Here is a 15,457-nt window from a genome sequence, read left to right on the forward strand (position 1 = left end):
TTTTACACAGTAGTATCGATACCGTGATCATAGTATTGATATTGGTCAAGCCCAACGGCTAGTAACAGTTAGTTTAATTAAATATTATAAAGAAAGTATCGATACTCATTAAAGGAGTATCGATACTCCATGTCCTTTGCAGTTTTATTTTGTAGAAAAATCATCCCCAACAGCTAGAAACGGTCATAAACACATTCTAACCTATAAAAACAAGTTGATGACACTTAAAGAAGGGTAAGAACACTTAAAGAAGGGTAAGAACACTTATCCATGCAATCAAACACAAGAGAATAACTTTTCACTCTTTATTTTCATTCTCTTTTAAATAGTTGTGTTTTTGTGAGCTTCAATTTATAAACACCTATTTTGTAAGGGTTTTATTGTTTTCATCTTTTTCCTTCTGATAAAGGGGTTTTGGTTCTATCTTAGTCAATTGAAAAAATAGGGAGTTATAAATGTTACTCTTGATCATTGAAAAAGAAAGAACAAATTAGTAGATTTGTTGGAAAATCCTAGGTAAAGAGCTTAGGTAGTGGATATAGACTTAGTTCAGAAGTCGAACCACTATAAATCATTGTGCAAATTTCATTATCTTTATACTCCTTACTTCCTAAATCTTAAATTGTCAATTCACAACCTCTTAGTACATTTTCGATTGTTTAATCGAGCTTCATCAATCCCAACAAACTGACATACATATCATCAATCTGTAAACACCCCTGAGCTGTATTATGTACCCGATTTACTAAAAAAATTAATTTTTATTTATTTTTCAATCCCCCAAATTATAAAGGTAAAAGATACATTGTGCAAAGCATATGATATAAACATAACATCACATAATTATGGAATAGACTGCCAAGCTTACAAGAAAACCTAATAATGCCCCCGCTACAACTTCAACCTCCGTGTGTCCGATTGATTCTTTTAATCGAATGTGATCTAGAACTTCAAAATCATCTGCTGCAAACTCAAAAGTTTGCCTTTTTTCTTTCTCAGAAGCGATTAATAGCGAAGCATTCACAGTTTTTGAAGCTAAAGAGCTAGATTTCTTGGATAATGCAGGACCAAACCCCTCAAAATTTCCAGCAGGTTCGGAGGTTTCTTCACAAGAATCGATCGAACTATCTCTGTCCTCGTAGACAACTGAACTAACCCATCTCTTGGCTAATATTGCATTCAGCACTTTTGCATGATTCCCAACTTCTCTTCTCACCCCCTACAAAACCAAGATCCATAGAGTACTTCACATTCAGCCATACATGTTAACAATATTTTACCAACGGATAACAATGTCATATCGTATACACACATGCCAAACAAGATCATTCAGCTTTACTAATATATATATATATATATATATATATATTTGTGTGAGTATGTTGAATATTATGAATATACAAGCAGCAATCATCATGCATTGCCGCAATAGTACAGTTTGGAACAATCATTTTAAATCAACGACAAATGAGAGCAATATACGACAGGCAATAGCCTAACAGAAGAGCAACTCAAGCAAAAGCAATTGGACCACCAGAAAGTGAGAATGAAGCCGGCTGCACTCGCAAAAACAGACCACCAGCAAGAGAGAATGGAACTTGGAAGAAAGGCTCCTGCAGTGGCAAAATTTTCTCTATTTACTTCTGCACTCTTCACTCACAGATTGATCAACAAGACAGTGTGATTTGTCTGTGTAATGCAATCGACCTTAATTACTGTGACCCCTTTAAGAACCCTGTGATGTTGATCTTCCCTTTCATTGTTCTACAATTCCTAGTTTCTAAAAAAGGTCAGACGTGAGTTTAGACTAGACACAGATACATCCCCGTAGTTGAAGAAATGTCGGAGGATTAGCAACCTAGTTGAGTTTAAAATCATTATATAGCTATTCAGATCATAAATGCCTTTCAACCAAAATGATCATTGGTTAAGGTGATATCTATAGAAATAAGCAAGCAATTGATGACCTAGTTTTTCTTGAATGCATTAAAAACAACAACAAAAAACAACCATTCAGATAAGTAATTAGGTAAACCGTAATCAGTGCCTATAAGCTAGAGGTACCAATTATATATATAGGTTAATCACATTGTTATATACTAATTAGTATTTTATTTGCTTTCAAAGTAGTAGGGCTTTAGTGTTTTATCAAATTTTGCTTTTTGTTATGGTTTTATTTTCCAACTGCTTCTCTATTTCCTTTCATGCAACAATGATCACCAACCAGGTCAACTAGATCTGCCAGCCATTGATCTCCTTCTCCAACACATCACTCCCAAACTTTTCCAAGCACTGCTTGCCATACCACTCTACCAGGTTGAAAATCTTCAACCAACCCATTACAAACTAATTAATCGACTTTGGCACATGTCAAGAAATACCAGAAGAAAAGAAGAGGTGGATGGCTATGGAAGCCTAAACAACTATTGAATGCACCTTATCCATTATAGAATAGCACCATGTCACTAAAATTATTGGATGATAACAACCATTGATGTTACTCAAACTCTTCAATTTTCGTAAAAGACTAAAGTCTTGAAAGTTATATGTCCTAGAAATGATAAGATTGTGTAAGGGATATACAGTTAATAATCCGTACCATTCTCTATTACTGCATTCATTAGGGTTTTCCTTGATTAGCACATGGATACAAAGTTATAATGTACTAATCGAATACAGCCAATGAAATATAACAACTTTCCAAGGAAATTGTAAAGTAATATGAACTATGAGATCTTTATCCATCATAGCCTAATTCCTAAACTATTCTTGGTTATCATTAAGCCAAGGCAACGCTTTAGCAATACTATGCAAGCAACTGATCTCATAATTTAACTATACAGAATACTTGGGATCTAATTCATTAATAAATGGGTGTTTGTTTTCCGTAGATGTTCACAAAACCTAAAGCGCTTTGAGAACTCCGTTTGGTAATTGTCAAACTGATTTCCACATAAACTTTCTTATGTTCCAGTCACATAATCACACTCAAATTCTATAATACCAAGCCATCTTGTACATGGATGGTCATACTTTGATCTGATTCGAACAGCTTGCAAATTAAGATGCCAACAATATCGTGTTTTGGGGCATGGCATAAAACATGGGAAGATCAATAAGTGATCCATATAGGATTCATTCACCACTTCAAGTGATACTAGGAGATATATAATTTGTTTTGGCTTTGATTAAATAGTAAAGTGTTTGGCCAAAGCATGATGAATTCCAGATAGATAGTTTCTCTAAATTCATGTAATTAATCAAGAATCAAGCTATAAGAACTAACATGGAAAGGACATAAGTAAACACTAATTAGCAACATGATTAGAGTTTTGATTAGAAGTGGCATATAAACTATAACCTCAGTGAAGCACAAAATTAAAATTTACACTAATTAGCAACATGATTAGAACCCAATAGCTTACACACAATAAAAAGGAACAAATTAAAATAAGATATGCTATAAGAACAAAGCAAGAATATGGAAGAACATTAAGAAAACACAAATAAAAAGACATAATAAACCTAGCTGTAATACCATGTTACAAGATAAACGCTCTAAGTTCACAATACTTTCAAAGTCAAAAGGATTCAACTTTTTGGAATCGGAAATAAAACACTTTTTAGAGTTATGCAGCCACCTTCAAATAAAATTTTGCTAAAAAATATTTATTTCATGAAACTAGTTTACGAGAATATTACATTGCTACTGACAAGAATCCACATGAAACAGGAGCAAACATTCATTAAAAACATCATCATTGAAAGATGTAAGAGCAATTCCCAGTGGGGCAGAACTAAAACATTCATTAAAAACAAGACAAAAACGAGAACAGAGAGCATGTGCATACCTGAGCATCATACATGACAAGGCCAGCGTAGACCAGCGTCACCCCGAAAATCGAATCAGAGAACCCCCTGCAAATCACATATATAGATATAAAGAGCTCGTTCGAAAGAACTGTTTGATTCTAGAAGCGCAAAACTAAAATACAAGCAAGCAGAGATCTGAATGACTATACAAGAGCAAATACCTTTCAAGAGCAAGAGAAGTTGCAGCAGCCACGACAGACTGTCCATTAAACAAGCCAAATAAAAGATAAAGATGAGGGCCGAATCAGGAAATGGTTAGGAGAAGCAAAGTGAAAGAAGAAATGAAGTGTTACCAAAGAGAAAGAAGCATTACGGAGGAATGGGTAGATGGGAAACCTCCAGCTTGAAAAGCAGTCTTGAAATCAAAATCTTTCCCATAAAGAATAACAGAAGTGAATGGCTTTGAGAGCTGCCCGATTGCTGCCGAGGCGGCAGCCGCCACCAGCACCTTGTTCTGGGCGAGTTGAGCAATATCGTCAACCCAAATATTGGGGACAACAAAGCAACTGAATTTTGGCTTGGGATTGCGACGATGGGTTAAGGTTAACAAGGGCTTGGGAATCGGAATCGAAATGGACGGGCACCAGTGCAGTACCATTTCTTCTCTTACTTACCTTGTCGCAGTTGACAGGAAAATTAAAACAGATCAAAGACCCACCTTTTAACGGGAATAGTGAAGAATGGATAAGGGTCGACCCAAGGATATCCTGACATCAACTAAAAGACCAGTGGGCAGTGGCTTTGAATTTTTTTTTCTTCTTAATAAGCTAATGTTACTGTTTTATTTCCTCTATTTCTGGACACTTGATTCAGTGAGGGGGAGATTAAATAAATATGGTGGGAAACATATAAAATTATTAAAAATTAAATAAAATATCTTTTAGAAAGTAATTAAAATCCTTTCATTCTTTTACATCATTCAGTCGTTAAATTAATACTGACTAAACATGTAATTTTTTTTACAAACCTCTATACTAATAATTTAAGTACTGACTGAATCTAATATTGTTGAAGATAGTTTATCTAGCTAGTTGTTTAGTTAGTTAGATAGTTTATCTAGCTAGTTGTTAGTTAGTTAGATAGTTTATCTAGCTAGTTAGTTAGATAGTTAGATAGTTTATCTAGCTAGTTGTTTAGTTAGTTAGATATATATGTTACTGATAGGTTACTTCGTATATAAATGCAGCATGTATAGCTTTTAATTTTCAATGGAAGATGTATATGTTACCTTTTATGTTTACTTTGTCGGATTCCGTTGGGTGGCAAGGTTCTAATGATTTGGAACTTTCAATCAAGTCGGCTTATCTCATTCGGGGTGGTCCTACGGTCGCGCCATCTAGTGTCGTTTGGAAAGCCATGCATAAGTTTTGAGGCTTGGCGAAAATTAAAACCTTCATATGACTTATGTGTTAGAATAAAGCGATGACTAATGATGAACGTGTTCGACGGCATTATTCCTCGGATAGAAGCTGTCATTCGCGGGGCTGTTGAATGTCCCTACTGTCTCCGATACAACCCTGAGGTGGTGACTAAGCTCCTGCATGATGAGATATTCATCCCTTAGCCCTTGGTTTTGCTCCTGTACTTCGGAGCAGCTTGGTGCTGCCTTCTTTTTTCCTTGTGTTTATCCTCTTCGTATTATTAGATGTACTTTTTTTTCTCGACAAAGTTTAGAGGAATTTCTAACGAGACATATAATAATATCCGTTTATATTTCACCCTCGAATACATTCTGTTTTACCAAAAACAAATATCGTAGTTAACTCCGACATCAATTTATGTGATAACTATAAACCTATCCATATAATCAAATATAATAAATATTTTTGTATTTTTTCTCAAAACTTTTATAAACTTTCAAATAAAACTACTAAAACTCATCACTTAAATTCAAATATATGAACAACAATTTTAAAATATGCTAAAATAAAAATATTTATAAAATTATAATACTAATTCAATTTTATTTAAAATAATAAATATCACTGAAAGTTATTAATTAACTAAATTCTAAATATTTTAGTTATTTTTATAATATAATTATTTATAAAAATTAATTAAATTTAAAAAATTAATAATAAATAGATTTTTTTAAAAGTAAAATGTTATATTATAAAAATAAATATTGTTTAGACACATATATCTAAAAAAAAATTAGTGAGTTATCAAACATGTAGTAAAAAAATTGAACATTTTATTTTTCAATTTACGTAAAACGTTTAATGTATCACCAAACAGGCTCTAATTCGAATGGGCTACTAAGATCCGGCCCAAATATTAAGGGTGTTGCATGCTTTCCGGCTCTGTATAAACTTAACCCTCCCGTCCTCTTTTACATAGCCACATTTTGATCGCTGAAACTCCTTGGAATAGTTTCTGCTGTGAATTTTGTGTCGGGAGAGTGAAGAAGATGTCAAGCATAATACTTTTCGAGGATATTTTTGTTGTTGATAAGCTTGACCCAGATGGTAAAAAGTTCGATAAAGGTCAAATCTCTAATCTTTCCTTCGATTTTCTTTCATTCATCTGGGTTTTCCCCTTTTTTGTTTGCAATATGTTCCGAGTATATCCATGTTCTGTGAACTTGTCGTTGTTGTGAAAAGTTTATTTTTTAAGCATTGAAGTTTTCTATTGTGAGTTTTGGCTATGGAGTTTGGATTATTTTCTTGTTACCTGGTAGTAATGTAAAGCTAGATGAACATTTAGGTGTTATTGTACTTGTACAGATGGGCGAGTTTTGTTGTAATCTCTTATGTCATTTGGATAAATATATATGGCCAAGCTTGAATATTCTGGGTATTCTTTATGTAGGAACAGAAGTGCATGTTTGGAATGTTTTACCGACGGTAGTAGTAGATATAAAGCAGTTTTAATTGCCCAAGCTTAAATTTTGCTTCACTTAAGTCTAATATTAGTATTTCCCATTTACATGTTTGAAAATTGTGCAGTTACTCGAATCGAAGCACGGAGCCAGAACTGTGACATGTTCATGCACCTAGATGTGAATACAGAGGTATATCCTATGCATGTTGGTGACAAGTTCACGATGGCTTTAGCTCACACGTTGAATTTGGATGGAACACCCGACACTGGCTATTTCACTCCGGTACTCTTCTTGCAGTTGTAGTTTAACGTTTAACACTCTTTAATTTCTTTGCTGCGACAAAATACTATCTTGTTGAAAGTGACTGGTGTTCAGGTTTTAGCATATATCGTGTGCACTTTGAACTGTGTTTCGGTTCCAATTTGGTTCTAGGACATGTTTTGTATGTCTGATGTGATTCCTAGATGAAAGTTTGATCATTTTGGCTGTAGTTAGAGCTATTCAAAAAGTATGTTTCTAGGACACCAAAATCCTAGATTTTCCCTCGTTTGTGATCATGCTTGTTGTAACTAGAAAACATTATCGCAGTTGAAGTAAATTAGAAAATCAGCATAAATTGAGTTTGCTATGGCACATTGACTCTATCTTGCTGTTTATCTACATTTATGTTTCATGCATACATGTAAAGGAACCTCTATCTTTACACGAATTATCATTGCAATGTGCCTAAGAAATTGGACTTGTTTGCCAGGGGAGGAAGACTCTTGTAGATAAGTACGAGTATGTCATGCATGGGAAGCTATACAAGATATCAGATGATGCATCGGGGAAAGGACTTAAAGCGTATGATTATTAACATTCTTAGCCATTACCTTTTGTGTCCCACTTGTATCTTGTATGTTCCACCATTATTGCAGCACGGTTGCACTCTGACTCGATATCCAAGAGGACTGAACTTGTTGCTATTTCACTATATTACATGATCCGATCTCTTTGCACTGTTGTAGTCTCCTTGTTCTTAGAATTCAATATCTGATCTTATTATCAGGGAGCTCTATGTTTCATATGGTGGGCTTCTAATGCTGCTCAGGGGAGAAGCTTCTCATGTCTCTCACTTCGAACTTGACCAGAGGATATTTCTTCTTATGAGGAAGCTGTGAAAATTTTAACATCTGTGATTTCTCTTATAAGTTGGCTAAGATATGTGAGCATCTAGATTGTTGTGCTGTGGTATAAAGGGTGACTTTTGTCGCTCGAGACTAGCATAATGTAATGTTGAACTTTATGCAAACTAATGCTTGATGCAATTTGACGGTCCCAGCAGTCTCTTATATGTATTGAGTGATTGAAAAAAAAAGTTCATGCAAATGTGTTGCTACCCATTTGTGTTTGTATTTACAGGAGTCTTTGATTAGTGTGGCATGTATTTTTTTCTTTTTGTACAAAATCCGTATATATTTTTCGTTTAAAGATACTACAAATGTTTATAAGTATAATGCATATGTTTAAATAGAAGTACAACCTTGAGATAAAAAATGAGATTTCCCCTTTTTTTTATTTAAAAAAACTACAAATTGTGATAAGTTGTAGACTTTGAATGTAAGAACCAACTAGATTGAATCTCGGGTTTACCTTTGTTTTACTTTTGAATTACAGACAAACAATTAGTCAAGCAAAATCTCCAAAAAATATCTATTAGTTTGGCTATGATGAAAGAATAATATCAATCCCTATACTATTTTCCTGACGCTGAACACGGTCTTAGTCTCTTAGACCACTGTAGGATATAAAGCCAGAGTTTTACACTTGTTGTTCACTGCTTTGATAGGAAAAATGATGCTGAATTTGCCTTCAGCTTTGGAAGAACGGCCATCAAACGTTGAAGCGAAACAGCATTACGTCTCCTTCTTGAACTACGTAATCTTTACCCTCAGATCTCAACTGCAGAAAGTTCAATATCAGCGTCGACAGTGAAAAATATACTGAGCATTATATCCAAGAGAGGTGAAGAAAATTTCGTAGTGAAAAATATACTGAGCATTATATCCAAGAGAGGTGAAGAAAATTTCGTAATGAGGATAGCTTAAATATGCGCGACAATAAAGGTTAATCAGGGAAAAGATGAAAATAAATACAAGTTTGGGTTTTGTTGGATAGGGCTATTGGAACTTATTGCTACTCAGATTTAGATGCGAGTGTCAGGTATATGTATGTATGAGTCACAGGTATGCTTTAACATTTTCCGAGATTTCACGTGTATTGCAGGGTCTTGAAGGGTCGAATACCCATACCCATCTCCAGTTGTGCATTGGATACGGATATTTTACGAAAAAAAGGAGAATCATGGCAACATAGAGAGGGGCCAAGGAAGAGTTTCACCATTTAAAATAAATGCATGCAAAACAATCTTACTTTCCTGATAGCAGAAGTGAAGCTCATGCTAGGTATTAAGAGCATACCATTCAGGAAAATTATTACGGATTTTAAGTTTATATGCTAATAACAATGAAACAACTTACAAGTCCTTTCTCTCTTGCTGCTGCTAGTGAACCAGCTGCGACAAAATCATCATAGGATACCTATTAAGAACAAGAAAGTAGTTCATAAGAGGTGGTTACTGAAAGAACAAAGCATATATTTCATCTCATGATCAATGATCAAACATCCACTGAATAACGATTCAGTGTTTGATTGAACATCTTAAGGTGAAACAAAATGCATGTGAATGCACGTCTGAATTTTCATATAACTTGGAAAGAATCAGATGTTTAAAAAGATAAAAGTTGCTTAGGTTCAGATTAAAGAATCATGTCTCGGAAATGTAAAACATTGTTTCTTCTTCGTTTTTATTCTTCGACATATACTGAAGAATTCTGCACTTTTAACACAAGCAGATGGCCCCGTAACATCAGCACTTACTTATTTAGATCAGCATCTAATTAATTCCACGTCTTTCAATAGAATAGTGTTCTATAGAGTTTGCTGCCGACTGCAGGGAAAGTAGCTCACTGCAGTGATACAGACAGGTTTCATTGTTTAAAAAAAAAAAACTGGACCAGGCTGGCGAATCAGAACAGAAAGCGGTGACGCATCCTATCAAGCACATATCATCCTACCATTCAATTTTCGTATTGGCTAAAAATCAGTTGAACCGTTAAAAAAGAGTACAAATCTGAAGGAAAAAAATCGGTGCTAAACATTATTATATGTGATTTTAACCTATAACCCCTTAATTGAAGTTTGTACCAATAAAATATAAAGGTTTAACTACTATTCACTATTTTAATATTTATTTCATATTAAAACTAGTTTTCTAATCTTTGAATTCTATCCTAGACAATTAATCATTTTAACAGATCTAACCAGTTGAACCGATAACAGGTGGTTTCAACATGTTGACCTCTGATCCAGTTTTTCGAACATTGCCAAGCAAAACGATTGAATTTACCTTTTTGGAGCTAAAACATCAGTCAAGACAACGGGTGGGATAAAACCAAATAGCAGGAAAAGGAAAAAGAATGCATCCATTCAGCCACGTAGAGTTGAAAATCAGAATATATATGGGATGCAATCCACAAAATTACTGTTGATGCTTACCGTCTCAGCACGAATGAAGCCTTTCTCAAAATCAGAGTGAATGACTCCGGCAGCTTGAGGAGCAGTCATTCCTGATCAAGAAAAAAAAAACAGTGGAACACGTATTTAAGATTCAAGATAAAGATAAGACTGCCTCCACAGGGTACGGATCAAACACTAGCACTACTAAAGCTACCTGCAAGTATTGTCCATGCTTTTGATTCCTGCAGCATTAAGAACAGCGCTTTCAACTAATGCAACAACTAAGGATTCAAGCTGAAATATACCTTCACAGGATCAAATAAAAACTGTCAAACTAATTCTGTCTTTTCACCTTCTCCCCAGATGTAAAATACGTACGTAGCCCTAGAAGACTATATGTTTCTCTAATAAGGTTTCCAAGTCCACTTTCACTGACACCAAGAGATTTCAAGAATTCTGTTCGTTCTTCTGATGGAAGTTCAGTGAGCTCTGATTCAACCTGAAATGTTAAGCTTCCTTAGTTCCTCTGCAGGATAGAATACCGGCTATAAAACATCAATCGACAACAGGCGTTAAATGAAGATAAATTTTTTATCTTAGTAAAAGTTGACAGGCATCGATGTCAGCCAACGGGCTCAAGCACATCAGGGAGAGAGGAGGCAAAGGTCTATATTACTCTCCCTATACTATGCTTTTCAAAAGTATCACCAAACCTGTGCAGATATTGTTACAATTCCAGATTGCAATTCCGAAGCAAGATTCTTCACATCGTTAACATGGGGATTATTTTCAGGCTCGGCAAGATCTGATTCTGCTACATTGGCCACATATATGATTGGTTTCATAGTCAGCAAGCAAAGATGTTTCACAGCATCCTTTTCGTAGTAGTTTAGTGCAACGGATCGTGCTGGCTTTCCATCCATAAGTGCCTGCTGAATCTTTTCCAAGGCATACTTTTCTGCTTCCTCCTAAGAAAACATAAATTTAAGAAAGTCAATGCTAACACAAACAAAAACCATATCGGAGAATAGAATATAGAGACCGACGGGCAAAAGATAAGAGGCGACTAATAGTAAAACTAGAAGAGGGAAAATAGCTTCACCTTTACTTTAGATTGTGAATCCTTCGCCTTTCCCTTTTTAAGCTTCTCCAATCTTTTCTCAATCTGCAGTTGTTATACAAGATACAATACTTCAATACATCCCCATTTTGGTTTAGGCTGCCAAAGGAATGTCATATGGCCATAGAGGATTCGTAAAGGTTATAGGGGAAAAATGCAATCAAGTAAACCTATTTAAGATATAATATTCCTTGAGAAAGAACAGTTAAACAAATTTATCGTCTGTTAGTGCATGAGTAAAACATAACACATGAACAGCAAATTATTAATTTGAATTCACAGATAAATGTGTAAACAAATATTTCTGCATGGTAAGAAGCCCAAGCATGGACAAGGATATGATATTACATAAAGTTAATGTTAGACCAAATGTTGGAAAAACTGACATTGAAGTGAAACGTATGCATGCATATCATTTACAGGATGCAATATGGGATGGCTACGCAAATAGTTTAGCTGTATGGATGATACAATGGATATGCAAAAAACACAAATAGTAATTTGATTCACATCACCATAAGCCATTAACACAGGATTGTGTTTTATCAATCAGATGTAACTAGGATTCTCAAATAAATACATAAATTAAGCAAAGTATGCAACCATTATTTGCTAAAAGAGGGGTCAATTTTGAGATAGAGATCTCTTCGAATCAATATCATCCCAAGTGCATGAGAGGAGCAGTAATTGAGTAAAATCTTCTTAAAGTTTTCTCTTAACATGTAAATTAGACACCACACAAACAATGCAGAAAGATTAGACATTGTAAGAGATGTTTTGATGCACTCATATGATGATAATGTGTTCCAGACTATTAAATCAGAATCCACACTTTTTTGAAAACAATGCAGAAGCTGTATTAAAGCTCCATCAAGCATACCTGATCTAAATCTGAGAAAACAAGTTCCAAATTGATAACATCAATATCTGACTTGGGATCAACTTTTCCATTCACATGAACAATGTCATTATCCTCAAAACAGCGTACAACCTGAAAAATATAATAAAATCAGCATTGATTTCAAAAAATAAAGTTAATGACAACATAGCTGAGCTTTTGATTGGACAATGATAAAGCATAAAAATCAACAAATTCTCAAAATGAGTACTTTCATATTCAACTAAAAAGAATAAAAGACTGTTCAGGGTGGGGAGTTTTTAGTTGGGTTCCTTAATTCTTAAATATATGATTAGTCTCCTGTATAAGGATAAAGGAATGATCTCCTTATAATTTTAAACAACTAGAATACTGGAATGGCTCAATAAATAATATGATCCCTTGCCCAGTTGCCCTCAAATCAAAAGGACCTCTTTGTCTGCTTTTCCACTAAGATCTTTATTCTAAACATTCAAAAAATGGAAGGAACTAATATGGGAAAACAGTATTTATCGTTGAAAAAAAAAACTCTTCCATGTTTCTTGAAAATTTTCTTTGTTCGTGCATAATGATGCTGACTTAAAAAGAGACTGGAAAAAGGGAAAAATATCAATAAGGCAGTACCGGTTTAAACTTCCAACTAAGATAATTTGAAGGAAGTTCACCGTTTAAGGGTTTTAGCCTATGAAGCCTGGACGCTAGTGTCAGGGGTTGTCCAAGTGTCTTGCATGAGTGACAAACACGGAAAAGTATGCATCAGATATGTGAGGATATAACAAAAAGAATCAGACACGATCAAATAATAGTCAAGACTCAGCAGGACACATGGTGAAGAGTTTTCTTTTTGCTCCCAAATACAAAATCAACAAATTGTGAATGCTCATGTCCTAAGGAGGTCATGAAATGAAAAAGGTGAAAAATAACATAGGGAAACAAGAACGAGAGTTATATGATGACCGTGAGAGAGTTTTAAGCAAAGTATCAACGTAAATAGATTACACGGATTGAGAATGTGAGGGAAAAAGGCTGATTCAGTGCAGAATGAAACAAGCATGAAATGAATTCTCTTATGGTGTAACTGATAATTTATGGTCTTTAAGGTTGAGCTATTTGGTCCCGATGAGTTTCTTACAGTTCAAGTTTTAAAATTCAGAATTGTTTTTCAAAAATTGAATGGCTATTTGCATCTTATATTTTGATTGAAAAGCATCAATTTTACATTTTTATTTATATTATTGTATAAATTCCTTTTTATTATCCTGTCTTAACTGTCCTGCCTGATATATGCGTCCTATTCTTCTGGAAAGTTCTATGTCCATATCCTGTTGTGCATGAATTGCGTCCGTGCTCCATAGGTTATACAGCTCTACTGAGATTGAAAGATACATTCAGAAATGGATAAGTATTATAAATGCAGGAACCAGAGATTTAATGCCACAAGTGAGGTAATGATTAACACAGAGAATAGCTTGTATTTGTTCATAAGCTAAAGAGCTAACCAACTACTCTCAGAAAAGACTACGAAAAGGGAACTCCATTAATTTCAGTTAGCAAAATGATGGTCAAGCTAGCATGTGTATGCCTTCCATTATTTATCCTGTGTTTTCTATTAGGAAAACTCCATTTAAATGACATCATCGTCAACTTAAAGACAAATAAGAAAAGCAACCAGTTAAGCATATGCAAATGCAGAATAGATTACAACTGAATGGTGGAAAAGAATAGAGAAGAACCTGAAGAATGGAGTCTACTTCACGGATATGCGATAAGAATTTATTTCCTAATCCCTACAAATAAATAACATGTACGAAATTAAGAACCAAATTGCAACATAATCTGAAAAAAAGATAAAATAGTATTAGAAGTCTTACCTCCCCTTGACTAGCACCTTTAACGAGACCAGCAATGTCAACAAACTCAATAGAAGCAGGGACAGCTCTTTGAGACTTGCTGAGCTTAGAAAGAACATGAAGCCGAGGATCCGGAACCGCAACAATCCCAACGTTCGGCTCTATTGTACAAAACGGGAAATTAGCAGCTTGTGCTTTCCCATTTTCAACCTACAATATTTCATTCAAAATTCAATAATTCACTCTTCAAAATCAATCTTATCAGTTCTAATGAAGAAAAAAATAAATAAACCCCAAAGTTCTAAATTGAGTGAAACTTACAACAGCATTGAAGAGAGTTGATTTTCCGACGTTGGGAAGACCAACAATGCCGGCTCTTAAGCTCATGGTTACTTTGGAAGAGTATAATCTCGTTTTGGACCCATTCAAAGCGGTTACGAATTGAAGAGTTTTGGTGAAAATGGAGGCTTTGCTCGGAAAAAGTGTTAGAGAAAAAAAAGACTATTGCAGGCTGTTCTTGCCATTGTAGAAGACGAAGGCTTCAGTGGATAAAATAATACGGCCACTGGTTCTGCTTTGATTTAGGGTGGAGTGGCTGGTTTATGGCCTTCGGGTTTTACGAGTTCTTTTTGGAAATTTTAAATTTTGCTTATAAATTCTGTTAATTTTGAGATTATCTGTACTAATTTACTTTTCTTTCAATTTCGTATTTTTCCTGTAAATAGATCCTGCTACTGAAGTTTGATAAATTTTGGCTTATTGTTCTAAAAAGCCCTTATGAAATACAGAATAATCAATTGGACACTTGTGTCATTTCTTTGCAGATAAAATGAGAACTAAGAAATTTGATCTCATCAGTGAAATTTTTGTCATACCATATTACAATAAAATTGAAAGAAATCAATTCGTTCATACATATGAAAAATTAAAGTTAAAAAATGCATATTCCTTCAATAAAAAAATACGCATTTTTTAATGGACAAATAAGTATTATAAAATTCGAATTAAATTTGTTTAACAAAATGACATGAGCTCCCAAATTTTAGTTTAAAGGTTTTTAAAATCCATCTTATAAGGCGGTAAATGAGATGAAACATATTGTAAGTTACTAAAATTCAATTCTGTTAAAGTTTAGTTTAACACTTGAATTGAATGGATTCAATTTTTTAACGAGCCGAAATGAGCTACTTGATATTCGTCTAAAAAACTCGCGGTCAACTTGAAAAAATAATATATTAAATTTTTAATTTTTAAAATTAAATTATTAATAATATTAACATATATATGTTGTTTTCTAATACAATACAATACTTTTATGTACTTAATGTTTATGTTCGAAAACCAAGCTCGAGTTT

At 34.2% G+C, this 15,457-nt stretch overlaps 2 protein-coding genes and 1 pseudogene across 2 annotated transcripts; 1 reads left to right on the forward strand and 2 right to left on the reverse strand.

Moving 5' to 3' along the window:
- Positions 1–745: 745 nt before the first annotated feature.
- Positions 746–4,528, reverse strand: LOC120143464 (uncharacterized membrane protein YuiD-like). Its single transcript, XM_039157779.1, has 4 exons — positions 4,187–4,528; positions 4,035–4,072; positions 3,852–3,918; positions 746–1,219 (listed from the first exon to the last, which is right to left on the reverse strand). Exons 1-4 carry the CDS (start codon positions 4,469–4,471, stop codon positions 836–838), a joined length of 774 nt encoding a protein of 257 aa, XP_039013710.1. The 5' UTR covers positions 4,472–4,528; the 3' UTR covers positions 746–835.
- A 1,694-nt stretch (positions 4,529–6,222) lies between these two features.
- Positions 6,223–8,095, forward strand: LOC120143465 (DNA-directed RNA polymerases II, IV and V subunit 8B-like). The gene is made up of 4 exons (XM_039157780.1): positions 6,223–6,359; positions 6,822–6,979; positions 7,449–7,540; positions 7,746–8,095. Exons 1-4 carry the CDS (start codon positions 6,284–6,286, stop codon positions 7,855–7,857), a joined length of 438 nt encoding a protein of 145 aa, XP_039013711.1. The 5' UTR covers positions 6,223–6,283; the 3' UTR covers positions 7,858–8,095.
- A 206-nt stretch (positions 8,096–8,301) lies between these two features.
- LOC120143463 lies at positions 8,302–14,730 on the reverse strand (annotated as a pseudogene).
- Between the last annotated feature and the right edge of the window lie 727 nt (positions 14,731–15,457).

Source organism: Hibiscus syriacus, unplaced genomic scaffold (genome assembly GCF_006381635.1).
Source record: "Hibiscus syriacus cultivar Baekdansim isolate YM2019G1 unplaced genomic scaffold, ASM638163v2 tig00110847_pilon, whole genome shotgun sequence".
Classification (NCBI taxonomy): domain Eukaryota; kingdom Viridiplantae; phylum Streptophyta; class Magnoliopsida; order Malvales; family Malvaceae; genus Hibiscus; species Hibiscus syriacus.

Coding starts and splice junctions, on each gene's coding strand:
- LOC120143464 (XM_039157779.1), bottom strand. CDS start 4,471: ATGGTACTGCACTGGTGCCCGTCCATTTCGATTCCGATTCCCAAGCCC. Junction 3,919..4,034: donor ACTTCTCTTGCTCTTGAAAG/GTATTTGCTCTT, acceptor TGTGATTTGCAG/GGGGTTCTCTGATTCGATTT. Junction 1,220..3,851: donor TTGTCATGTATGATGCTCAG/GTATGCACATGC, acceptor TTGGTTTTGTAG/GGGGTGAGAAGAGAAGTTGG.
- LOC120143465 (XM_039157780.1), top strand. CDS start 6,284: ATGTCAAGCATAATACTTTTCGAGGATATTTTTGTTGTTGATAAGCTT. Junction 6,360..6,821: donor TGGTAAAAAGTTCGATAAAG/GTCAAATCTCTA, acceptor AAAATTGTGCAG/TTACTCGAATCGAAGCACGG. Junction 6,980..7,448: donor ACACTGGCTATTTCACTCCG/GTACTCTTCTTG, acceptor CTTGTTTGCCAG/GGGAGGAAGACTCTTGTAGA.